Here is a 27,380-nt window from a genome sequence, read left to right on the forward strand (position 1 = left end):
ACAACCCCACACCATAATCCTCCCTCCACCAAACTTTACACTGACCCCGCTCTGTGATTTTACGTGGCCTATCACTTCGTGGCTGAGTTGCTGTTGTTCCCAAATGCTTCCACTTTGTTCTGATACCACTAACAGCTGACCGTGGAATATTTAGTAGTGAGGAAATTTCACGAATGGACTTATTGTACAGGCACCTATCACGGTACCACGCTTGAATTCACTGAGCTCCTGAGAGCGACCCATTCTTTCACAAATGTTTGTAGAACAGTCTGCATGCCTAGGTGCTTGATTTTATACACCTGTGGCCATGGAAGTGATTGGAACACCTGAATTCAGTGATTTGGAGGGGTGTCCCAATACTTTTGGCAATATAGTGTATATACTAAGCCTAATTTGCTATGAATGGCCATTAGTTGTTCACATGCAGCTCGAGTATAATATACGATCCTTCAAGCATGAAGTTTTTTGGCTGATTTCTACACTGTTCTACAAGATTCCCATGCTGCTCAACTGAAATGTTTTCTCAATCCAATATAACTTAGAGTCTAAAAATACATATTTCACACAGTCTACACTGACTGTAATCAAAACTATTTTTCTGGCCAAGATTTATGTTCACAGTTGATTTGATATGAACGACATTCCAGTGCTATACTTTAATTCCTGATTTGAATATTTCCCTGTGGATATTTTCCAGTTATGATGCAATAGCATTTTCTACTCTTGCGTTTCATTTTTCCATTAATATGTTCACTTCCTTTTTTATATAGTTTACGTCCCAGAGCGTGCAGTGTATGTAATGTGAATGCAATCTTAAGTCAAGTATGCATTCCTAAAGCACAATATGTCTTTTAAAGTCCAAGGGAGAATTTCACAAGAAGTGCTTGAATATTTCATTAGAGAAACTATGGATGGCATCATAAAAAAAAGGAAAAGAAAAGAAAAAAATAGAACAACTAAGAAGCTGTAACTTAGCAACTGCTTTCAGCCTCCATAATGAGAGGATTGTGTAGGATGAACTTAAAAATATTCTAAATAGTAAAAATATTCCTAATGTTATCCCTGCTAATTAATGTATGACAACTGAATAACAATATGCTGATTTTGTTTGATCTTTTTATCATTTGCTCAGTCCATAACCACACATCAGAATAAATCTGCTGCAAAATTTAAAGAACACTTTGAGCAAATTTGTAAGAGCTCTCTTCAAAATAGAGTTACATAATAGATTTGAACATCTCTTAAAACCCAACACAGGCACTTCACGAAAGCTGCTGAACCACGTGATTTATTCTGATGCCTACAATAGCATCATGTTGGTTTACTGAACTATAATTACCACACTGTAAGACATCATAGTGCTTAAGTACAACATATGTACAGTAATTCATAGAAAAACGGTGTGTAACCTTTAAGGGAGAGATGGTGTCAGTCAAGTACCTTTCTGAATCATTCATTTCTTCATCTCTCTCCAGTCTAATCCAGCTGCTTCCGTGAGATTAAAAGTCATTAAGGAGCGATTCATGGTACAAGAACATGCACAGGGTGTCCTGAACACACTGCAGTTTGAAGCAGCTTCGAGAAGACAGTATAATCCAGAGCAAGGCGCATGTATTCCTTCGACACTTGCTGGAGAAGAAGCAGACAATCTGTCACATAACAACCTTTAAAGCTTTAAGTGACTTCCTTATGACAGCTGTTTTACAGTACTTGCAAAAAGTCTGCAGGAACTGAAATCAATGAAAGCATGCAGGAGTGAGAGATCGGGTTCAGACTGCTAAAGGAAATCTATTCAGTGCTGTTTGCAGATTTTGTTCAGCACTTTCCGCACACAGACCAAATAAATCCATGCAATGTTATATTCATATAAAAACGGTATGCAACTATGTCAAAAGGCACGTAAATATAAAAGCTGATGAATAGGTGTGGTAATGTGTGTAGGAAGAGAGAGAGAGAGAGAGAGAGAGAGAGAGAGAGAGAGAGAGAGACACACACACAGTGACGCCAGTGTTTGATGCGGGAGCGAGAGACTGTAGGCGGACCGTCAGAGGAGTGTGTTCGGGATAGGAGACCGACTAACACTTCACTTCAAGCAACACACCGACCGGAGCATTAAAGTCAAGGTAAGAGCTGATCAAGACTGACTGCACTGTTCATGTAACTACATGAAAGCGATGAAAATGAGTAATGTACGTGTTGATCAATTTGGAACATCGGTATGCGCGAATTTTTTTTTTTTTTTTTTTAATTATTATTATTGTTATCAAGATTTTTAGCTTATGTAAGGGAATTATATATATATATATATATATATATATATATATATATATATATATATATATATATATATATATTTATATAGAAGGAAATCATAGAAAATCAAAGAAAATCCACAATCGAAGTCAACATAAAATATCTTTTGATTCATTTAATTGTTTTACATGTAAAGTGGTGTTTATTGTCCCTAGTTTGTCCATTAAAGCATCGAATGCAACTGCAACACATTTGCCATATGAGACCGATATATTGCCATATATGCAGCGATTAAACATGAGAAATCAGAATGAACCACAAAAAATGCGTTTATAGATTAAACAAAAATGAGTAAAAAAAAAAAAAAAAAAAAAAAAAGCATGGCTAATAGAAAGAAATCTGGCACCGGTGATCGCTTTAGTCTGATGCATGTGTCAGAGTTAGTGTCTAATCATTTAATTAGCTAACAATTAAGTTCGTCTCTACTTCTTCCCTCAGCAAGATGAGAAGCGACATGTAAAGGCTCGTTCGACAGGAGTTCATCGGGAATCGCCCAGCTGAGCCGAACACAACCCCACGATGAGGACAGAATATTTCAGTTAAATGAATGGCGCCTTTCATCAGAACCTCCACATCATCAGAGATGCAGGGCAGAGACGCCGTGAGAACCGCAGAGGATCAGTGCGCCTGAAGCCCACACCAACGCGAGCTGTCCAGGGTCCTGAAGACGCGCCGCGCCATGGGGATACGACACTTTCTGCTGCTGCTCATTTATCTGGACCCTCTTAACGTGTTTTGCACACAGACTGCCAAACGACCCAAAAAGACTCAGAAGATGAAGGAACTGAACGGCACCACCGTCGCACCGTCCGCGTCCACGCAGCGCATCACGGAGGTCCGTCCGGTTCTCACGCACGAGATCTGCCTGGGCTACTACGACGTGAGCGGCCAGTTCGACAAGGAGTTCGAGTGCAATAACACCGACCACCGCTACTGCTGCGGCTCGTGCTACTTGCGCTTCTGTTGCCAGTTTAAAGGCAACCGGTTAGACCAGAGAACATGCAAGAATTACCACAAGCCTGACTGGGTGAAAACTGTGCCCCCATCACCTGTCCCGACAGGTGATACTTATGACCCGAGCATGGACCAAACGAACACCGCGGTCTACATCACCTGTGGTGTCATTGCTTTTATTATAGTCCTTGGGGTTTCGACTAAAGTCGCGTATGACAAAGCAACCCAACCACCTCAGGAAATGAACATTCACAGGTGAGCAGCACACCTTCATTCTCCTTTAAAATCTGTAGTTTTCTGACATCATAGCAAGATGGTCATTTGCATAATCGAGCTCTGGACTGATTGATCACATTGCAAGTGAACTGGATAGAAGTGCTCTGGCCATCTGCAGGATCGGCTGCTCCTTTGTTTCTCCATATGGAAGATCTCATGTTCTAACAGGGCTGCATGTGATCACAATTGCAAGCAGAGTTTTAATATGCGTCTGTAGCACTGGTGCCAAGCTAACACCTTTCATTTTGACGTTTGGGTGAGAAGGTTTAGGGTTCATTACAGACGTTTCAGTTTTCTCCTTCATTTGATGGAAGCACAGATTCATGACAGCATCAAGACGCTCTGTGTTCATTGGCCAGTGGGTTTGTTACGCTGGATTGGCAGCTGTGATGCGAGGCCTTCAGAACATTTTAATTGTGCTGTGAGAAAACTGTTCCCTCAGTCTCCAGTTTGGGATTTGGATATATTAGATGTGAATATAAAATCACTTTCCCTAACCTGTGGTTTTTATAATATCTGTTATCTCACAGTTGTGTTGATGCTTCTGCTGCATTGCTGCAAAAACCTTTAAGAGTGTAGAATAATGTGATAATATAATACATACATTGCAACGCTTCTTCCTTCATCCCATATGAACGGCTGGGTTGAACACAGAGCTTTCGATTCACATTACACAAACAGGTAAACGTATAAAACCTCATTTAGTCGGACGTCTTGTTCTTGTGGTGGAAATGATAAAAACTGGCCTGTGGACTGTATCATAGAGTCAACACTGGAACAAGCAAACAAACAGAAAATGTATGGAATATGAAAGTGTGCTGTTGACTCTTCTGTCAGTACTGCAGGCTAAACAATGCGAAAATAATTCAATTTCTCAGGTAACGGTAAACATGAGCAAACAGTGACTTTCATAATGCAGCTGTGAGTTCAGATCCTCTGGGCTTCCTGCATTTACCAGGTGAATCGTGATGATTAAACACTTATTTATAGATGTTCTTCCTTTATTTCCGTACAAATCCAGTCGAATTAGAGTAGAGAGTAGCTGGAGGTAATCTTCCGCCTGAACGTCGTAAGCTGTTGTTGTTTTCTTCATATTTCTCCAATCTTCTCCACAGAGCCCTTGCAGATATACTTAGACAACAAGGACCAATTCCTATATCTCAATACGACTGTGAGAACTTTGCGGCGATGAACAGCTCATCCAAAGACGACACGCCACAGCGCACGGGCTCCAAAAACCACTACACCCCCGTTCACAGCTCCAAAACCAATCACGGTAAGCGGCCTGATGCTATTCAAACACCTCTTGCCAGTTTCTTCCCAGATTTATAGTGTTTGGATCTTGATGAAAGGGGTCACTGTTATGAAACACTTGAGCTCTGTTCCAAAAGCTAGTGATCCCAACCATCACACAACCTCGTAAGTGGCCAATTTGGAACGATCTACATAGACAGCAACTATAATAATCATAAAAACGCATAGTGTGAACAAATATTGGAAGAAAAAAACAATCAATTTTTAATTACACTAAACTGTTTTCATCCTGTTTTTTATTATTATTTATAAAGCATTTCTCTTGTCTCATCTGCCATCTATTTTTTTTCTTGAATGCATGCACTCTGGGATTGCGGCCTTAACATTTTGCCAAAGCGAGACATCAGAGTTGGCAGCTTAACTAAACAAGCTACCTTTTGGAACAGCGTTTGCGTCTGCAGCCCTCCTATGATGCCTTAAAATGCTGTCTCTGTAGGCAGCTGGCTTGGCTTTGGAACGAGCGCTGGACAAGCTTCAGTCGCAGTTATGATATTGGCTAATATGAGCAGATATATCAGGGGCTCGTGTTGAATTGTGTATGTTGTTCTGCAGACCGTGTGCCAGACGCCTGTCAGTCAGATGGTTGATATTTCATGCTGATCTCATTGCAGCATGTGTTCTGGCCGTGTGATCCGCCAGGTTAACTCTCGGTCTGACTTCCGCATGCCATATTTACATGAGAGTCAATTATAGATGAGCCGTACAGATCCGCACCCACTCTGTTGCGTCGGGATTGAAGGCTGCGCTGAATTTCATTATGTTCAAGGTCAGGAGAGACTTTGTTGGATGTTCTCATGAGTTATGATCACACAAACGGCAGTTTTGACTTAAGGGAGATAAATGTCACTCATATGGCAACAACACCAAACTGAAGGAGATTTATGTTGAACACCAATCCCTCTAGAAGATCTATAGCTCTTGAACCCCTTATAATGCACTTTAAGGGAGATTTATACTGCCTATTTTCCTCATCCTCATTACAGTGACCTTGTAGTGCAGGATGACGTAAATGAGAGCACTTGACCCCTGACCTGGGATCAGGGTTGATATGGCAGCGGAGGTCACGAATCAGCTGAGATCTTCTGGCTCTTTCATTAGCTGTTGCAGGTTCAGTACAAGTTTGACAGCATTTGTGGCATGATGATGATTACCACAAAACAAAAAATGAATTTTGTTGCAAAAGTTTAGGTTACAGTGAGGCCAATTTTGGAGGATTTCAACACAAAAATGTGGTGCTTTTCATTATAAAACAGCACTTACATCATTCTTCTGTTAAAGAGTGTGTTTCATTTGAGCTGTAAAGCTGTTCTCATCATTTTTACGGTCGTTTTGGGGTTTTAGTCGTTATGTTGTCATGGCAGCGAAGTTATAATTGGATTTTTCTGTGAATTATCTGTTACACAAAGAAGGTTAGTACGCTTTTTTTCACCCAAATGTATTGTTAAGTGTAAAACTATTGAAACATTTTTTAAGTTTACAAATTGACCCATGCACTTCTATCGTAAGTGGCTCAGTGTGAGAAAGATTTTTGCTTTTTGTGGTAATCAACATTATTGGAGAAGTGCTGATGGTTGAGCTGAACTTGTCTGAAACCCTTCAGTGTGTGCAGCTGTGTTGTGTTGTATTCATGTGAGCCGCTGTGTTCTGGGTGACTTTGTGTTGTCAGCCATGACTGAGTCGAACAACATCTCATTCCCAGGCAGCGAGGCCAATATTTTCACCAGAGACCCCCGGTCCTGTCCCGGGCCGACGTTAAGGGCCAGTGACAGCCTCTACAGAAGCGTGTGTAATTGGAGTGCTGTGTACTGATAGCATCTACTGAATCAACTCAAAGAGAAAATGCACGTCCACACGCCCGGATGAACAAGAGCGTTTACTGCAGGGAAAGACTTTGGTCCAAAATGATGTTTATGACATGATCTCGGTTTTCACTGTCTGTGAATAATTAGAGTTTTTATACTGTGAATAACAACTGGACTCTCTTTATCCAATCATACAGAATGTTGTTATAAAATGGCAGCCGTGACGAAGTGTAAAAAATGCTTCGCTTATAGAGGGATGAACACCATCTCAAGTGACTAAAGAATGATTTGACATTGAGAAACATGCATGCATAAAATATTTGATTAGAAATATCCCTGAACAAATAATAACAGAGCCTTTCTTCCAAAATAAGGAAAGAAAGAAAGAAAGAAAGAAAGAAAAGCGCAGTGAATGTGTTTCTGTAGGCGTTTGTGTGTATTTGCTCAAATATTGCTTTAAGAGATCAGCATTGCATGCATAAAATTTGTCTGGCTTATTAAACTATGATGTAATTAGTTTAATTAAGATGTGGAGCGCCAATGGGCAATTTCATAATGATACAGCTCTACACATTTCTGAACTTATAGCGTCCTCATCGCTACACTTAGCAATTACTATCAAAGTTGGACGGGCTGTAAACTCTCGGTGGAGCAACGGCTGCGATTTCTCCCTGCGGTTTGCGGAGCCTCACCTGCGTCCTCACATGCAGACGGCGTGTTTCTCTCTAGCACACGTGCGTCAGAGCACAGCATCAAGGACTCTCGCTAATGGTTTCCGGCTCTGAAGCCGTTTTCATTTAAACTGCATCTCAGATTCTCGCCCTTATGCCAAGGTTGAGCACTTTTTGGGATTTCCTTAGGGGGGCAATATAACAGCCTGTTAAATTCTGCTACATAGTCAGTAAAGGCACAGCATAATGAATTCTCGGCAAGACGGCTCACCTGTGCGCGAGATGCTTTGGGCTTCTTGGGGTTTAGAGTGAAAGAAGTTTATTGTGGCTTTATTGCGTTCTGTACCCCCTGCCTCATGTTCATTTATTTGATTCAGAGGACTGTGTCAGATCTTACTCTTACCTCAGTGCTGTGTTGCTGTTGTTTTCTGTTTGTCCAACTGTTCCTAGTGATCCGAAGCAAAAGCGTCTTTGAGGCTGGAACAAGCAGGCTCTCAGTATGAGAATCTGACAGTCTCTGTAAACAACATTTTAACTCGGCGCTTCCAACAGCTCAACCTTTTGATTCTTCAGCCTTGTACTTCCTGTTGTGCTTCTCATTTAGCTAGGAAAAGCACACATTATTGATTTCAAATAGTGGTGGATTTATTGGATGAATAGATTAATTAAAAGGAACATGACATGAGAAATCAAATTTTGCCTTGATCTTTTGACATATAAGAGCTCTTTGTACCATTAAAACAACCTGCAAGTTTCATAGCTTAAAACATCCTCCTCATTATAATCAAAGCATTTATTTAATCAAGCTCCAAAAACAGCTCGTTTTGATACTGTGGGATTTTTGACGTCACATGGGCAAATACATTTGCATATGACTGCCTCCAGAGCAAGACATCGACCAATAGTTATGCATAAACCACGCCCACTAGCACCATAGGCCCCGCCCACTGGTGTTCAGTCTCTTAACGGCTGTCATTTGCCTACACTGGATGTGTGTCGCGTCAGGAGCAAATAGAAGCCATTATAATGCGTGATGCTGTCTACACTGATACAGTTTACAGATGTGTGCTCAGTTCCCGACTCCACCAGCGAGGCACAGTGTAACGGAGAGTTCACAAAGAACCTTTAGTTGACAGATGAAGCAGCGACTGTACTGGATCTGACAGCAGCTGCATCACAAACCGTCTGTAAATGATTTCATACTGCTTTGTCGAATGACAGTTTTATATGGATAATGTTTTCAAAAGACATTCTCACGTGCAATAGCGAGTGGGAGTTGATACTGTTTCCTCTGCGGTGACGTTAGCCAAACATAACAGTGGGCGTTTACTGACACGCCTTAAAGGAGCAGCGCCTTAAAAACCGAGGGTCAAAATGAGGGATGAAAATAATTGTTTTTTAGTATATGTATATTTTTTTGTGTGTGCATGCAAAAAAAATATATATTTATTAACATTATAAGTGAACCTCAATGAAAATTCAAATTCAAATAAAAACCCCATGTCATGGCCCCTTTAACTATTAACCCTATAAAGCTGGTGTATCATGTTTGATAGTCTCTAAATGATCAACATGATCTGATAAACCTGTATCACACAATCTCCTACAGTCCTTCTGTCTCTGATTGATAGTTTAGACTGGTTTAGCACAGCAAGTAAAAGTCTTTTAGTATAATTGTACAAACGTCCTTCATCTCGTGCTTCACGTGTCTTTCTGCTGTGAAATCTGCACTGATTTTTATCAAGTAAACGTAAGAATAACTTTGATATTGTTAGTAATATTTCAACTGGACTGAAGCAGCTTTAGTTACTTGATTATCAATACATCATTTTATAGAAAATCATGAGCATCAAATATGATCATCATCTTTTTTTTTTTTGTTCATCTCTCAATCATCATTGATATATGTTTGAAACTACAGAGATTTAATCATAAATATAATTTTACTAAGACATATTATTGGCAGATATTGATATTTATATGCATTTATCTGCTGTCAGTATCTGCTGTACTCTTATAAAGATCTCATTGATTTACATGCATATTAATATCAGCATCTGCAGCATTTTGCATATTTTTGCTCAGTTTCTGAATGAAACTGAGCTGTTTTATCCTCCATTTTCTCACTATATCAGATTATAAAAGCCTGATGTATTGAATATGATAAAACATAAAATACATATGCAATTTTTTTTTTTAGATTTTTAAAAAATATTTTGTCTAAAGGGTTAATGAAACTTGATTTTTTCTGGACTATGATTGCATATTACAGGCTTTACAGGATTAAACTTGCATTTGCAACAGTGTTCAATATTATTGTAATGTCCATTTTCAAGGAAAAGTGCATACAGGTTTGAAACGAGATGATGGAGAATACCTCATGTCAGGATTGTCATGTTTGGCTGGACAGTGTGAACAGTTCTGGGAAGGAAACATTTGAATTCTGCTGTGATCCGTTGGCACTAAAAGGCCAGAAACACGTAAATCTGATGCCTACTTCTGAGTGAACACTACTGCAGTGAACTCCCAGATGGTGCTCAAGGTTAGCGTTATGCTGCTATTTCACTGATAATTAGAACGTCAGGAATAAATATAAGACCTCAGACAGGGCCGGCGTCTAATATTCTCATGACAGAGAGCAGCGTGTGTTGTGTGGACAAGGTGACTTTACCTATGAATTATGGAAAGTCATAAGTCTTGAAATGCACTGGGAATTTGGCTTGTTGTGCTGCTGACGGCTGTTTACCTTGGAAGGAAGTGCAGCAGCGATCTTCTACATGTGATGCTCTGCTGTCGTTCACAGGAGCACATTACTCGAAGGAGAGCACTCGAGGAGGCGGCCATGACCTTCACAACTTCATCTCTTCTGGCTTTGTGACGCTGGGCCGAAGTCACGTCAAAGGTAACATGATTCTATATCGCTGCTTAATGACTGAAAACATTTGTTCATAACAAACGAGGTGTGACAAGCAAGCAAAGATCTAACATTTTATTTTTGCTGTGCTGGCTAGAAACTCACAGTGCACTGAATCTGGCTTGATCTGAAACTCTTGTTTTTACTTGCTTTAAACTCTTTGAAGAGAGCTGCTGTACTAATTGGCGGATTCAATAGACAAGAATTTAAAAAGGGTCATGAACTATTTTTAGAGGAACAATGTTCAGTCCTCGCTTTTCAAAACAATCACTGATCACAGATCAGGCATTAGAATGAAAATGTCGTGGCATTACTCTCAGGCAATATCTTTCTGTGAAACTGTGACTGGTTTACCAAAGAATCCACAGAGAAATGAGCCGAAGAAACAAATAATGCTCTACTGAGACGAAGTTGAAAATAAACAGCCACTTTCCTATCATTAGGATCCTTTAGAAGGTTGTTTTTTAGTCCTGTGATCCTGTTGTTGTTGTAGTTCTTCTGTCTGTCCAGTCTTATGCTGATATATGCATCTCTATTACATAATAAAAACCCAGAAGAAAAATACCCGAGAGTCGCTTTGGCAGCATGGTTAAAAAAAAAAGCTGTTTTTGGACTAACAAAGCTGTTTCAAGTTCTGATACTTGCAGTATGTTTTATCTTACAATGACCTCTTACATGTCAAAAGATTAGGGAAAATTTAATTCCTCAGATCATGACCCCTTCAACGTTGAGTAGTTTGTTAGTTTGTGTCACTGAAGGTATTTCCAAAAGAAGCCAAAGCTGTGAGCTTTACATGTTGCCAAGAAACAAGCTGACTGGAACAGAGTATGTGGGCGGAGCTACAGAGATCTCCACTCACTGCTCAAAGCTTTCAGTAGTAAGTCCGCTCCGCTGTTCCGTGTTTTCCGCTCCTCTCTCTACGGACACTGGTGAGAGAAACCCGCTCCAGCTCCTCACGGCTGCAGACGCGGCTCACACGACACCTTCCAGAGTTCACAATGAAGCTGTTTTATTTTCTGTGCAAGTTTTGCAACCCTGTTATCAAAATTTGGGAGATGATTAAATGCACATTTAATCTTCTCACATCAATAAACTTTAAATAAACATGAAAATTCAATTGTATTTGATTATCAATTCAATAGAAATTCTAAATTCTAAACACACACTGTATCATGTGGATTTGATACAGTAAACAGTAAAAGTCGGAGTGGTCAGAGTCGGCTCGCTCATGGGATTTGCTAGGATTCTATTAAAAAAATAAACTTTACTGAAAATGAAATAAGACCTATGCTCTTAAAAGACTTTTTAACTTACGCACATGTATCTAATTTTAAAGATTTCTACTAAAACCAGAAACCAGATTTTGTGTGTGTGTTTTGAAGGGTGTGTGTATCATCATCTCAGCATCTGCAGTCCGACATGAGTAATCTGAATCTTCTATAAGCAGAACGTTTGCACCAGCTGCGTGATTTTTAACACGTACATAAAACATTAAGCTTCATCTAATAGCCGGCGGTGAGTTGACTGACGTGGCAGCCTTTCTTCATCCCACACGCAGGGTCGCTCAAACCTTCCACATGTGTCAGTTCTCACTTGTGATGCAGCAATTAATATTCATGCGCTCTCTGCTGACTCAGACTGGAACAATGAATCTACTCTCTGTGCAAAAGAATCGCTCATGAAAACCTGCCAGTATTAATGGCATTTCTGTAAGTCCTTTAACGGACAAGGAGAAGAGGTGAGATGTAACATGTGTTGGCATCTTTTTTTGGCCATCAAAATGTTGCATGATAAGCGTGTCTTCAGTTAGCGTCTGAGTCGAGCACAGAACAGGTCTTAAACAGCGTATTCCGGGTTAACTCGCAGTGATCCGCGGAACAGACCAAAATAACTATGAGAGGACAAGACAATCTCCATTAGGACTGCAATTTCATTTCCTCCAGTACAATGCATTGACCTGAAATCCATTTATTTTTCCCTGTCTGTCTGCCTCCAACCTGCTCGAGACGTTTGTTTTTTTGGGTTATGTGTCTTTAGTGCCCTTTTCACAATGCCCTATTCAGCCATCTCGTCGTGGTGGAAGGGCCGGCTATTTTTGTTAGTCATGAAATATGAGCAGAAAGGATATGGACGCCGCTGCAGGGCGAATGCTTTCCAGACTGCTGCGTTTGAACATGACAAAAACACCTTTCATTTCTTAGACGGCTGCTGCAATATGTACAGCCCTGATTGCAATGTTTTCTTATTGACATTTTGTTTTTACTCCGGACAAGTTTGTCTTGCTTTGTCTCATTTACAGGGACCTTATTTCCTATTCTTGGGGATTTTTCTGACAAATGTTTAATACATATATCTTCTAAAAGTAAATTGCATATAGATGGTTTTAAAGGTAACATAACCTATGTTCAAACTATAAAGGTAAACATGTGAGAGAAACTGTTTTGAAATGTCTAGTTTCTGCAGTATTCGACATGTACGGACCAAGACAATCTTGACACAGATGAAGACGAGGCTGTACTGTACTTCTGGAAAGGCATATTTTCAGTGTTCATCAGTTTAACAATCACTGTGTGTTGTACACAGCAGACTGTTCATCTCACAACCTCGTTTTATCCGTGTTAAATTCAACATGCCATATCGCCTGAAGTCCACTGACGACAGTGATCACGTTTGACTCATTCCAGCTAACCCATTGTCTCATCAGAGCGAGTGCGAGAGCGGCGAACACGTCTCTCCTCTTGATAATGATGCACTGAGATCAATGGCGTTTCTTTGATTCTCTCTCTGTCAGGATCGGCGGTGTGGATCGGATGGGCCGGCGGTCCTCTCGATAACAATAGCAGACATGTGGAGGAATGTTATCCTGCTTGATAAATTGCTCTATTTTGGCTCTTTCTCTCTCAGTCTTTTCTTCTGATTGTTGCCATGCTACCAGTTCTCATCCTCCTCACCTCTTTTGCCTTGTGCTCCAGAATAGTCCAGGTTTTAAGATTCACCATGGTGATTAAAAGGTCGCTGAGGCAAACTCTCTAGCTGTGCTAAAACAGACGGTTGAGTAATCATAATCACAAAGAGGCTCTTTGAAGGGGTTGTTGTTCTCTGTAGGTCGTGGTGAACATGCTTCACATGCGGCTGATCGAGAAAACAACCTCCTCGGTCAAAAGTTCAGTCATGCGTGTTTGCGTCGTCATACGTGAACCTTATTAAAAGCTCTTAATGCCTTTAGTTCTGAATCTGAGTCAGTCGAGGAAGAGTTGAAACTGAGTTTCTGAAGTTTGTTCTGTGTGAACTTGAGTTCCCAATCAGAATATGATTTTTTTATTATTATTTTGCATTAAAGGAATAGTTTACCATAATCATTATTTGCACACATTCATTTTCCAAACACGTATGCATTTTTTCTTCTTCTGTGGATCACAAAATGAGAAACTTCCTTTTTAACATCTGTTATGAATCACCAAAAACACCAGAAAAGTATCACCAGTATAGTCTTCTGGAGCCATATAATGGCTTTGTTTTGGAAACAGTCATTATTCATTGAGCCGCTGATGACTGTAACCAGATCAGTGAGTCAGTGAGTTGAACTAGGGAATCGAATCAGTGATTGAATCATTCTTTCAATGAATCAGTTAATTCAAATGGGATTGAATGATTTGTTCACAAATCAGTGCCTCAGTGACTCAAAGATTCATTCCCAATGTTTCTGGAGTTGGGATTTCCTGTGAACTATAACATTTATATGGACCACATGTTTCTTTTTTGGTTGTTTTTAACAGACGTGGTCACTATAAACTGTGTGTTCCTGTGTAATGATTCTTTTTTGTTCCACAGAACCTGTCCTTCAGTGAGTAAAAAATAGAACAAATATATAAAATAGTAAAAAACCTTCTTTTTGCAATGCTACACAATCAATGCAGTACTAATAATTATTCATGTCCGTATGTAAAGGACTCGTACTCGGAGTGACCCGGAGTCACTGTTCATTCACACGGCTCGTTCCTGGAGAGGGACGGATATGATTGGTTTTCAAGGCTCTGACCTTTGCTTCTGCTCGGCTTGAATATAGAGCAGATCCCCGAAGAGATCGAGACAGTCCTTTCACATAAACTTGTTAATATGCGAGTCCTCGTGTCATCTTTCAATAGAGCCTCCGTGAGTCTGGAAAAGAAGTAGTTGCATTCTGACCCAGCAGCACTGGATCTCGTCCCGTTGTGTTCTGTTTGCAGCACATTATAGGCCTGAAAGCCTGTTTCCACCTCAGAGTAAAACATTTATTTCTCACAACTGCAAATTTATTTCATGTAGAGTAATTGAGAATTTGTTTCTTATAATTTCAATCTTGCAATATGACTTCAGATCATGCGATGCGTCTTTATGTTCTGCAATTGCGACTTTACTGTAAATATCTCACAGTGTGATATATACTATATATACTATAACTTATTTCTTATTTTCAACTTTCACTCACAATAACCTTTTTCATTTTTTACTCTGTGGTGGACATATGCTCCATAGTCTGGTAATGCAAATAATGATAAAATAAATAAAAATCCCCGAAGTGCACTTAGTTTTTAATTAATAAATTTCATTTTAGTTCATTTTTTATTGTAATTCAGTTATATGAATTAGACAGTTTGTTAACATACTTCACACTGGAAAAAAATGAAATAACTAATTAAACATGAAAGTGTTATGCAATCTTTTAAGACATTTCTCCTTATATAGAACATTTTTTGTCATTTTTTTTAACCCTAGAGTTCTTCACAGAAGCCCATTGAACGTTTATTTCTGAGAGTAATGTGGAGCATCACGTTTTGGCCATCCATAAATGTTTAAGTAATCTTCAATCTCAGTCCTTTTTCCCTCTCTTTTGAAAAACAATCTCTTGAAATATCCATTCCAATAATGAAAGTCAGTCTGACTGATATTAAATTGCTCAGAAATTCTCTTATTATTCTTGAGCTGAGAACTCATTGGCATTTCTCCCATGACATGTTAAATATTGTCGATTTGCATATCAGTTCTGAAATATCTTTCGGACTGCTCGCTTTGATTGACGGCATCCAAATCAGATGGAATTTTAAACAGGCCATTTTAACATTATCATGGTTTGAGTTCAGGACAAAATTTAAACTGACAATGACTGGTTTGGTCTCGTCTGACTCCACCAGGATTGATCAGTTCCTGCGATCCCTGATTATTCTGATGCAGGGAATGATTATATCAGAATACATGCTTTGCTTTGATTGACATGACGGCATAACAACTGGTGGGTGGAAGGATTGGATTTTAAGCGATTTATCTGTGGCTGAAAAGTTATTAACACACACCTCTTTCACTATAAGCAACATTAAATCAGCCTGGCTGATGTCTGATTGCATTTATTATGTTATGGAAATACGGTGCCATTCAAGACCAGAGCTTGTGTGACTCAGAGCCCCTGGAGGGTTTCACAGCCTCTGGACGTAAATGTTTGTCCTCAAACGGAGTAGATTTGTTATGCACAATCGGCCGGTGTTTGGAAACTGAACACCAATGGCTTTTTAACAGCGTTGAGGAATGTGCAATTATGCAAACAGAAGTAAACACATTAACTGGGGAAAATAAAAATAAGGGAAACAAGATCCTATCGATCCTGCTTGGCTTCTATTTCTGCAGCTTCATGCTGGATAGCCCCGCCCACGAGAAATCTGATTGGCCCGCTCCACATGGTCTTCTGATTGGCTGTGATTGAGTCACGGCATCTTCGCCTTCAGTGTGGACAGATAAATGATTTGTCACGTCGTCAGCCTCTTCAACCCTGATCCTGCAGAGTTCATCTCCAGCCCTAATCAAACACGCCTGAAGCAGGATCGCTTGAAAACACTGGAACAGGTTGGAAATAAACTCTGCAGGACAGAGAGTCTCAGGAGCAGGGCGGAAGACTTCTGCTCTAGTATTTGCTAGATAGAGGTGAGTCTGCAAGCAGTTACTAAAGTCAGTGGCAGGTGACCCGTCTGAACTGTCAGAATCCTTACCGGCAAATTCATTAGTGTGACAACAAACAGGAAAAGCCTCCCACTGTGTCCATAAACAGCAAAGTCTGTAAATGTCAGCGCAGTCGTCCTCCTGCTCCTCCGGTCTCACTCCATATTCCCTGAGCTCCAGGAACACAACAGGAAGAGGAAGTCATTTCTGATAGCCTTCCAGCTCTGTTTTGTGTCCATTCACAGAGAAAAGATGTAATAAAATCATGGCTAGTGTTAATGAAGCACACAAGTAAGAGATTGTGCTTCATTTTCTAGAAACTGAAACTGAGGGGCAAAATATTGTACCTGACGGCAAAGATAATTAGCCTTTTTTATCCTTTATTATCCCATATTTGAAACGTTTATCCTTTATATTTAGATTTTTTATGTTTATAGAGCTTTTATCCTGATTTTGTATTGTTCTGATGTGCTGAAATCCGAGCTAGCGCGTCTCACAGGAGGAAAAAGATAAAAGTCCCCATTAAAAATCAAGTTTTCTTCATGAAGTGTCATGAGACGATGCGAGGAGAGCTAATATTGCTAGACTTTATTTGAGAAAAGAAAAAAAAAAAAACAGTAGTAGGAGAATGGGGACATTCATGCAAATCCTTTTTCTTTTATGTGCTAAAGGACTTTTATGCTAATTGACAGGTCTTTGGAGGGAGGTGAAATGTCTTGAGCGGCTCATTTTTTATGCAACACAACATTTGATCATATACTTTACATGTAGTCAGACATAGAAACACTATCTGAGGTTGAGCTGCCCAAGCGATGAAGATGTTTCTTTAAATATTTCTGTGTGGTTATAGTTTTGATCTTTTTCATCTTCTCTTGTGACACGAATCCTTTATTTCGTTCTGATGTGAAATACTCAAACCCAGATATGTAAGAGAAAAAAATCCTACTAGAACCACATGAAATTTCATGCAAGTTTCAACTGCGAAAAAGAACAAAAATTCTTGCCTTTTGAAATAATTTAAGCCTCATGCTGTTTTTTCAGCACTGTGTTCTTCAGGAGAAACAAATGGGTTTTGTTCTCGCCGATGAGCTGAAAGAGGAAGAGAAATGGACTGAGATGTTCATGTTGGTTTGGCTGGACGAATACAGTATCAGTCAGGACACTGTCGGCTTTTTAAGAGAGCTCGTTACAGTAAGCGCTGATATTTTATGCATTGCTTGGATGTAAATGATGTAAATGATGTTTGAGGAATCCGTACGTCATGTGGGGGAAAGAGACGGATTTCGAGGAGCTGGTGTTGGTGTTGAGACGAATCCACTCGGCATGTCATTGAACTCCAGCCAGATGCTTCATACCAGCAGATTATTCACACATAATGGAAATGAATATGTCACACTGTGCCATACTGATTAATTTCTCCATTTGATAAGATGCTTCCTTGTACTCAGTAAATGGCACATAATGATGCGGCTTGATTATGTATCTAAATCGGTGACATATGGTTTATTCATAGCAGGACACATAAGCCATTTATCAACTGGTGTTTCTTCTTCTCTTAAATTGTACATCAAGTGGCGACCTCATACAGTAGCAAAATTGTCCTTAAAAATACATTTTGTACACAAACCATTATCAGCCTAAAACCGTCATGGGACGTTGAGTGGGTAAAGACTGTGTTAGTATTAGCTGTGATACAAAAGACCAGGTGAATCTGAGCCAAAATCCTGCAGTTAGCGCTGTACTGAGACTGCAGTCGAGGGGTTGCAGGGCTGCGCTGCGTGTCGAGCCTATCAACGCTCTTTATCCGTGACTGTATTCACAATATCACACAGCCCTGAGAGCCTTTCTGCTTACATATGATATTCATAGATGATAAATGTACTGTATCTGTAGGGCTGTCGCTGGCAGGCTATAAAGCGACATACAGTACTTGAAAAAGCAGTGTATTCAATACGACAGACAATAAATTATGGCTTTATCATTCGTCTCTTTTATTTTATTATGGTAATGCGGTAACACTGCCCTCACTTCCCGATGCTATAAATTGGATTATAAATTGTGTCAGTTCATATTGAAAGATGACTTTCTCTCTCTCTCTGTCGGACGGACACTGAATGGACAGTAATCTGCTGTAGGATCTGTATATGGACTACTTCTCAGAGCATTAATCGCAGCACGAAACATCTGAGATTAGCGGCACGTCTGAGCAGGAAAAATCATTTACAAACCCCCCGCCAACAATGCTTTCATGAATACATTAGGAGATGAAAGGCAAAGCGCAGAAGGAGACGTGAATTACAACACTGTTTGCAAAGGCCGTGTTTTGAGTGTGTGAACGTATGTGTTTGTGTTCTCGTTTGAACCGCTCATCAACTCGGTCCTGTTTCTGAACGGATGACTTTTATATGAAACGCTGGCACAAACGAGCTCCTACAGATGGATTTATGTGGATTACACACCATCAAGATTTAATGAGCTCATTCCAGATTGAATAAGTCGCAGCCACACAAGGTGACCTCTTTATTGCTGGAGACGTTCACCTCTTCATGCCTAATGGATCCATGAAGTGAGTACATCATTTTTCAGGAAGAAAAATGTAGATAATAATCTAAATCTTGACCTCACGTGCGCAGAGCTCGACACCTGCGAGAAAAACGCTGCTTCGGGTTTGTAATCTATTATTCATATGAAGCTGAAGACAGTGGAAGGCAGAGCTGATGCGTTTCTCTCTCAGGATTGAAATGAAAAGTGCAGTTCGGTCTGGATCAGAACTAGATTTACAGCTCACGTCCAGAACATGGCTTTAGTTCTGTATGTTTTGGGTGTCACGTGTAGAATAACACGCATGACTCAAACGAATGCAGAAGGTATTTTTTAATAATCCAGGAGAGAAAATAAACAGTGCAACTACACTTTAACATGAATGACACCAGACAAGGAGCACAATGAAACAGGGTTTAAGTACAAGAAGCAAACAAACAGAACTAATCAAGACCAGCTGAACACAATGATTAATTAATGGGTAACTTAGGTGACGAACTAGGATCAAATCAGATCAAATAATGACAGGGAAAGAGAACAGAACTGAACCAAATCACACTAAACAAAACCATGAACCTGCCTGTCAGACACACGGCTTTGATTTTATAGCAATTTTAGAGGCCAAATTATTTAGTAAAACATATATTTTTTTATAAAAGAAAAAAAATATATAGTTCAGTACATTTGCTGTACAGCAAATTAAACTTCTATAACCCTTTTTACATTTTCATGTTTTTCAAAAATGAAAGTTCTGTCATTAATTCCTCACCCTCATGTCGTTCCACACCCGTCAGACATTCGTTCATCTTCAGAACACAAATTAAGATATTTTTGATGAAATCTGAGAGCTTTCTGTCCCTCCATAGAGATCTAACGCAACTACCACTCCAAGGTCCAGAAAGGTAGGAATGACATCATTAAAGTACTCCATGTGACTCCAGTGCTTTGTGCAAAAATTTACCACTTCATTTACAAAATAATATTATCTAAAGTGTGTTCACACAACAACATCAGCTCTCACGTGAACTCAACACACATTGCAGATCAATAGATCAATATTTTTGTAAGTAAAGTGGTAAATTGTTTTTTTTTTTTAATGCTTGCAGTGGTAGTTGCGTTAGATCTCTATGGAGGGACAGAAAGTGCTCAGATTTCATCAAAAATATCTTAATTTGTGTTCTGAAGATGAACGAAGGTCTTACGGGTGTGGAACGACATGAGGGTGAGGAATTAATGACAGAAATTTCATTTTTGGGTGAACTAACCCTTTAACATTTGAAACACATTTGTCTGTCATATGGTGTGAACAACATGCAGAAAAACAACATAAAACAGGAAATGACATCATAGTCAGGAGCCCTGCAGACCCTCGTGACTGTGTGTCAACGTCAGTTCAGTCCGTCTCATAAAATAACAGGGTTTTTTTGTGAAAGAAAAGGCTACATTTATTTATTTATTTATTTTTTGAGTATGTATTCAATGGGTAAGGAAAATATGTTGTTTCTTTTTACTTGAAAACCACATGAAACCAACATGAATTCATATATGCAATCCTAACAAGTAAAGTTAACTAAAATATGCAGTACTGGACAGATATAAACTATAAACAGAAACATCCCTTCTTCAGGATACTGTATTTTAAAGATAATATTATAAAATCAAAATAAGCTTTACAGAGCGTTATTAGAAAGTGTTTAAACAATATTTTTCATCCTCATTCAATGAACCATAAACAATTTTTGCAACTAATTCTGCTCAGTCTATGAAGATGAGATGAACTGAGGCCTTAAACATCTGCTGGAAACACCAGATACTGACAGACACTGACCCCGCTCTGTTCACTCATTATTCCATTTCTGTTCAAATGTCTGTGAGATTTCTTCCGTTTGTGTCTCAGTTGTTGATTCCTTTTATGTTCATACAAATATTTACACATAATAAGAAATTTGCTGGAGAAAAAAGCAGTTGAAAGTGGGAGGTTGTTTCTTTTTTTTGCTGAGTTTATATCTGTGTTTGTGTGCGTACGTACAATGTGTGTCCGTGAGGCTTTTCCGTGGCTGTTGTGTGCGGATAATTGCCTCATTACGGTTTTCATCGGTGCCCATTTTGAAATTGCACAAAATGTGTGAAAGACCTGGGAAGGACACTGTGCTCCCTCTGAAAACCCACTTCTACGTCATCTCTTACCTAAATATGGCAGTGAGTGTTCAGATGTACTGTTTCAGGTTGTCCTGGTTCAGGTGTTTCTCTTGGTAATGTGAATGGAAATGGGCCGGTTCTGAAGTGCTCGTTGCGTAACTTGAGTTCAGACTCCCACTGAGGGCTAATGGATGGAGGGTCCTTTATGTCATTCTCCAGCAGAATGAATGCTTCAGATGGGACACTTACAATAGCCCAGATCTGGAGTGCAATTAGACGGATCAGCACAATCACTCCTGAGGGAAAGCATCAGAAAAATCCGTTTTAATGGTTTTCAATTTTGATAATCTTTTACAAGCAAACAATTATAAGCATGTGGGATGATTGTAAGAATGACTGTGATTTTATATGCTTTATTACAAAGGTTTATTTGAGTAACTTAGTAAGTTGGTGTTGTGCATCGTATATATGAGTGGAACACGAGTCCGCTCCAGATCCGGGTTTTCATTCTCACATATTACACAGATAAGCAAAGCGATATAAAGAGTGAAGTTTGAATGTGAATATTAGCAGCTCAACCAAACTGATTTGAGCCGCAGAACTAATTGTTGTACAAGACAAGAGTGAACCATGAAGCTCCCAGTCTAATCTGAATTCTCTTGGCTCAGCCGTGCAATATTCATAGGAAAAAATGGAGATTTGCAAAATTAACGCTGAGGTGATGGCACAGGATAAAAAGACTTAGAGAGCGGATCTGAGGTGATGTCGTAAACCCTGACGGAGCTCACCGGATATGTATGTCAGGATCTCTGCGTCTCGTCCACTGGGAATGATGCTGCGTTCAGTTTAACTCTATGATGTTGAATGCAGAATCGAATCGTAGTTTTATTAGGATTTTAATCTGAATTATTGGACTGAGAACTGTGCGGTTCCTAAAATTCTGACATCATTTACTCTTCCAAACCTGTATGACTTTCTTTCTTTCTTCTCCGTGACACAAAAGAAGATGTTCTGAAGAATGTTGGGTTTTGGTGACCATTAATTTGGTTGTGTGTGTTAGACGGAAGAAAGAAAGTCATGACGGCGAGTGAACGATGACAGAATGGAAATCGGAATGATCCAGTTTTATGATCCTAATCTTTTAAGCACATTGATGCTTCCTGATCCTTGATGGATCACTTTTACAAGCTTAAATATCACCTTGATCCGGAGGCATTATTCCAGCACACATTTTAAAGCTAAACTTGTGCAATAATCTTCTGAACAAAATGGAGAAGAATGCAGACATCTGAGAGCGTCTGTGGGTGGATGTGTAGATGTCAGACCGCATCCCTCGAGTGCTTTCCTCGCCTCCCAAACACCGTGACCGAGAGAGAGAGAGAGAGTAATACCTACAAAGAGAAAAACATGAATGTTCATGTCGAGTATGAGCATGTAATGTGGATTGTATATGAATGGCTAATTTATACAAAACAAGTGCCATTTGTGTCTATAGCATTCTATGTTTGTTTGTTTTTTTCTTTCATCATGAAGATGTTTTTTTTTTTTTTAGGCCTGTGTTTCCAAATTGTCCTTGTATTAGCAGATAAGCACATTTTGATGAAAGCAATATGTACGGTAATGAAAACTAGCATTTTGTTAATTTTCATTTATATAACTTGAGATGGCACAATGCAATTTATTAGCACTTTAACATTATTTGCATTATAGAATGTCATTTGTAAATTATCGCTTTGGAAGTGCTGGTCTTTTCTCCTCTATTGTGCCGTATATCCGAGTGAAACGCTTCTCAAACAAGAACAAATGTGGGGCGGGGCTTGATTTTGTCTGTGGGGAATTGATTGGATGGTTGTGGTTTGCTATTGGTGGATCTCATGTGAGTGACAGGTTGCCCCGCCCTTGTCATCAGAGAAGAGATGCTGCAAGAGGGAAGAGAAGATATTCTGATTCAAGATTACCAGGAACATGAATTTAAAACAATAATGATGTGCACCGATAAATTATTTATAATAAACTGCAATATTCCATAAAAAAATTTTGATTTCATGGTGGCTTTCAGAGATTGACACATCCACAGCAATTTTGCATTCTCAGAGAGTTGAATAGAGTTGGCGGTACTTTTCTCTCTCTCATACCGGTGCACTCGAACACGTGTTTGATGCTTCACGTCTCATTCGACGCTGAACTGATGAGCTTCCTGTGAGTGCCGTGCCGCTGCGCTATTAATATTGTGTCTGGCTCCTTTAAAATCCTCTGGAACGGATCCTGCCTCCCTCTGAGAGCGACAACAGCACACCGAATGTGTGTAATCACAGGTACAGACATCAAAATGTTGTGAAACCTTTTTTTTTTTTTTTTCTGTTTTTCACACTGCTTTGAAGCTCTGGGCCAGAGTTATTGTGAATAATGACAAAACAAGAACTAATAATGAGAGAAATCAGTAAAGCACAATTAAGGAATACAAGATTAATTTCCAAGAATATTAACCCATGCAATGTAAATTTGATCACCCGCACATTAAGCGTAATGCATGATCTGGTTTCAGGTTCGAACAGCTTGCGCTAACTAAGTAAGTGTGAATGCCAAACACGTATCTGGAACTCATCTCCTGGAGACGGAACGGTACAAGTGTAATTATCATTTAATATAATTACATTAACCTTCTGATGAACGGCTCAAAGCGCGAGATCCTGCTGTCTCACGGCGCGGCGCGATGGCTTTGTCAGAATCCTATCTGCAGCCCTCGAGTTTCACCAAGCCAGATTTCTGTTAGAGATACAGCAGTGGAGGCAAGCATGAAAACGTTTAATTAAAGCCAGTGAAGTCAGTCACGCATGGGTTATCAGGAGCCCGAGGGAGAGGTGAGCGCTGGATGATGCTGCGGATCCAGAAACTTCTGAGAGAAGTTGCTTACAAGAACTCTGGACCGTTTAAGGTGAATAATACATACATCTGTGGTTTCAACGATCAGTTTAGCATGAAGAATCCTCACATAGCAAGACTTTTGTTCATTTTAATGTGCATATTAATGTGGTCTAATTTATTCTAATGAAGTTTCACCATGAAGTTTGTATGAAGCTATCACAATTGATTTTTAAAGGATGATTTTTAATTGGGATCTTTTACTCTACCTTCCTAAATGTCAAGTCAAGTCTGCTTTATTTCTGTAGCGCTTTATACAATAGAGATTGTTTCAAAGCAGCTTCACAGTGAAAAACAGGAAAATAATGAGACTTCAGTCCTGCTGTAAAGCAGCTCTAAGTGTCAGTGTTCAGCTGAAGTCAGTTCAGAGTTGATTCAGATCTGTTCAATAACTCGATTCATTATAGAATGAGTTCAGTGATGTGTTCATCAGCTCAGTTCAGTTCTCGTCTGATAGTGTGCAAAAGTGTCTCGACCGACTACACCAGTCATGAGTTATGTAACTACTAATGTAAAAATAATAACAATTTTAATGGAAATCACACCATCTACAGCTGAATGTTTGTATTAAATGCTGGCAATAATATCATGCCTATTTAGCCAACATGTCCGGTTGGACGACTTTAATCATTTTTAGGAATGAAATAAATGATTTAATCCTCTTTCTAAACTGATGTGAGTGCTGAAGTGCTTTCTCTCTGTATGAATGTGTGATTATTGTGATGTTTCTGAAGCAGCAGGTGTTTCTCCGTCCTTCAGCTGTAACAAAAGGACTTTTCAGCATCTCTCTTCTCATCTTTCAGCTTGCCCTTTTCCACATTCGTGTGCTTGTCCAGATGTATTTATTTACCGCGCACGCTATCACAATCTTATTATCTATCATGCTCCACTCTCTGACTGAGATTGCACCTTTCAAAACAAATTACCTGCAGTGTCTTGAAGATTAATTTCATAGATTTTCCCTGTTGCTCTTGGCCTTTGAGCTCATTATGATTTATTTGAAGATTTTGCTTTTCTCTCTCCTCATCTCAGTTTGTGAAGGTAATGATATTGTTCAAGTGTCCTGCCGTTCATTATGACGACGATCCTCCGCCGTGTCCAGAAGCAGTGGTTGGTGTTTCTCCGCTGACCTACATGTCAATAAGAGTCTCTGGCACTGTATTGGTTTCCATGGAGTCCATATGGACGATATTGATTGACATGCTTCCTCTCCATTACCAAGCATGAAAATATAATGACTATCAGATCATCGCAATCGTGACACTGATCAATAAGAGGCACGGAGCTTAAAATACACTGAGGGTGAATTTACCAAACAGTTGCAGGTTTTTGTGTTGAAAACTTCAGTACATCTTATTCTACCAGCCACTCTGTTGATAGACTTTGTTTACTCTAGTACTCTTCATGTTTTATTTAGGTAAAGAAACAAAATTAAAAATTGCATTGTCAGATATGAAATATGTTGAAACCTAGTGTTGACAAACTGTCTTCAGGTAGATTAGTGCCCACTTTTGACCGAAGAACCCAATCAGTGTTTGAAATTCAAAATGACTTTCATTAATTCTTAAACACCTCCGTCTGTCTGACTCACATTCTTCATGAACAATGAATTAGAACCTTTTAAGAGTGAAAGCATGTTTATATATTTAACTTTATGAGTCATAATTACAATGAGAGAGTCCAAATGTAGTGCAATTTATTTTTTAATTTCAGCTTTCAGAGTATCTGCTCTATTCACGGCTGTTTAAGTCGACAGTTTATCTTTTGCAGCCTGAGTTCTATTGTCATGGTTTGGCTGTTTTTATTGTTTTCATTATCTAAATTATTGCTTTGACTTCCTCTGCTGCTTCCTGTCTCATGGTTTTGTCTGACTTTAGAGCAGCATTTTCTCTTACGCTCTTACTTACAGAAGAGCAAAGCTCTCTCTCTCTCTCTGTGTGTGTGTGTGTGTGTGTCTGGAGAAATGCATGTTGTTTACAGGAACGTAAGAGTGTGTGTGAAGGTGTCAGAGTGTTTTTAATCACGTTTGCTTGTTTTTTCTCAGAGTTGTTTCTCATCACACTCATAAGCCGTGTGTAAATGAAGCAGCAGCGGCACTGAACACTTCATTTCCCACATTGTGCAGAATTCAGTCGATTCCTCTTCCTGTCATTCCAATTACAATCCCAGTTCCAGTTCCTGAAGCATGTGGCCGATTCAGAACGTTCTGTATTTTGTCCAGCCCTGGTTGATACGGTGTGAGCTCACACGTCTGCACAAACAGAACTCAGAGCTTCTGAAAGAGATATAGAGGTGTAGAAGTGAAAGCGCTTACCTCCGTCTTGTCTCTTTTGTTCATATAAAGGCCATCTGAAATAGGAGAATTGCATCTCCTGGTGAATATGTCAAGATTTTAATTTGATTTTCCCTTCTATTATAGAAACAAATTCTTATTCATGAACTCGTTCCTCTCAAGACGTGACATCTCATGCCTAAATCTCTAAGACAGATGATAATTAAATTTGTGAGTTTTTGTTTGATGTTTTTTCTCTCAATATTACACAAAGAAAGAAAGATCTTTGAAATCTTCTCTCAGTTTCGCATGGCAACAGCTCTCAGATCAGAGAAAAGGAGAGAAGTTAGGACATTTTTCAGACCCTTAAGCAAAGACACACATTTATTTGGCCCTCATATTTCAATGACATGCTCGTCTCATAACTGATGACGGCTGATGGATGATGGTCAGATATGATGATCATTTGTCATGAGGTTTTCTGATCGTGACTTGCCTTGAGAAGCAGTTCAGCAGGTATAAATCAGAAAGCGAGCAGAGGAATGACTTTCATGATCAGAAGTATCATTTCATCCCGCCTCCCACGGCTCTTTCCCTCTATAATGAGCGTGTCAACAAGCCAAAGCTTCTGATTCCTGGAATTAAAAACACTTTTGTACATTTGATCGTGGAGCGCCACAGAAAGCCCTGATCTCGCATTACGCTGAGTTTATTTCTCTTCTTCCACTCTTTTCTACTTCTGTCTCTCTGTTTCTGGTACTTTCTATGCATAGGATCTTTCCATTCATCACACAAGTCAAGTCAAGTCAGCTTTATTTCTATTGCGCTTTATACAATAGAGATTGTGTCAAAGCAGCTTCACAGTGATAAACAGGAAAATAATGATTCAGTGATGCAAACAGAGTTCAATTCTGCTGGAAAGAAGCTCTAAAAAGAAAACAGTGTCACAGTTATCTCCGTCACCTACAAAAAAAGGTGCATGATATTATAAAAAATATTGGTTGCACTTTATTTTACAGTTTGTATACTTACAGTATACTTACCTGAGAAAACACTGGGTAATATCAGGTAACTACAGGGGTTAAGGTTAGGGTTAGGGTCAGGGTTATTACCTAGTTATTACCCAGTTATTGTAATTGCTATAATAAGTTTATAATGTGTACATGGAGAACTGGACTATAAAATAAAGTGCTATTAATATATTTATTAGACATGATTCATGGTGATACCATAGTATTTGGTGAAGTTCATGGAAACACCATGTTTATATACAGTGTATATAATATATATATATA

The 27,380-nt window shown here is 39.3% G+C and overlaps 1 protein-coding gene across 7 annotated transcripts in view; it reads left to right on the plus strand.

The window, feature by feature from the left end:
* Positions 1-1,974: 1,974 nt before the first annotated feature.
* The window catches only part of LOC127523935 (protein shisa-6), a 45,252-nt gene continuing 19,846 nt past the window's right edge, over positions 1,975-27,380 (plus strand). For 6 of the 7 annotated variants that reach the window (XM_051915142.1, XM_051915144.1, XM_051915147.1 and 3 more), the window contains exons 1-4: positions 1,976-2,123; positions 2,752-3,522; positions 4,659-4,819; positions 10,134-10,232. In XM_051915142.1, the coding sequence (XP_051771102.1) occupies positions 2,993-3,522; positions 4,659-4,819; positions 10,134-10,232 (790 nt within the window). In that variant the 5' untranslated portion in view covers positions 1,976-2,123; positions 2,752-2,992. Of the gene's footprint in view, positions 2,124-2,751; positions 3,523-4,658; positions 4,820-10,133; positions 10,233-27,380 lie in introns of all 7 variants that reach the window. The other variant, XM_051915149.1, reaches the window with a different exon arrangement.

The sequence above is a fragment of the Ctenopharyngodon idella genome, chromosome 12 (genome assembly GCF_019924925.1).
Source record: "Ctenopharyngodon idella isolate HZGC_01 chromosome 12, HZGC01, whole genome shotgun sequence".
Lineage (NCBI taxonomy): Eukaryota > Metazoa > Chordata > Actinopteri > Cypriniformes > Xenocyprididae > Ctenopharyngodon > Ctenopharyngodon idella.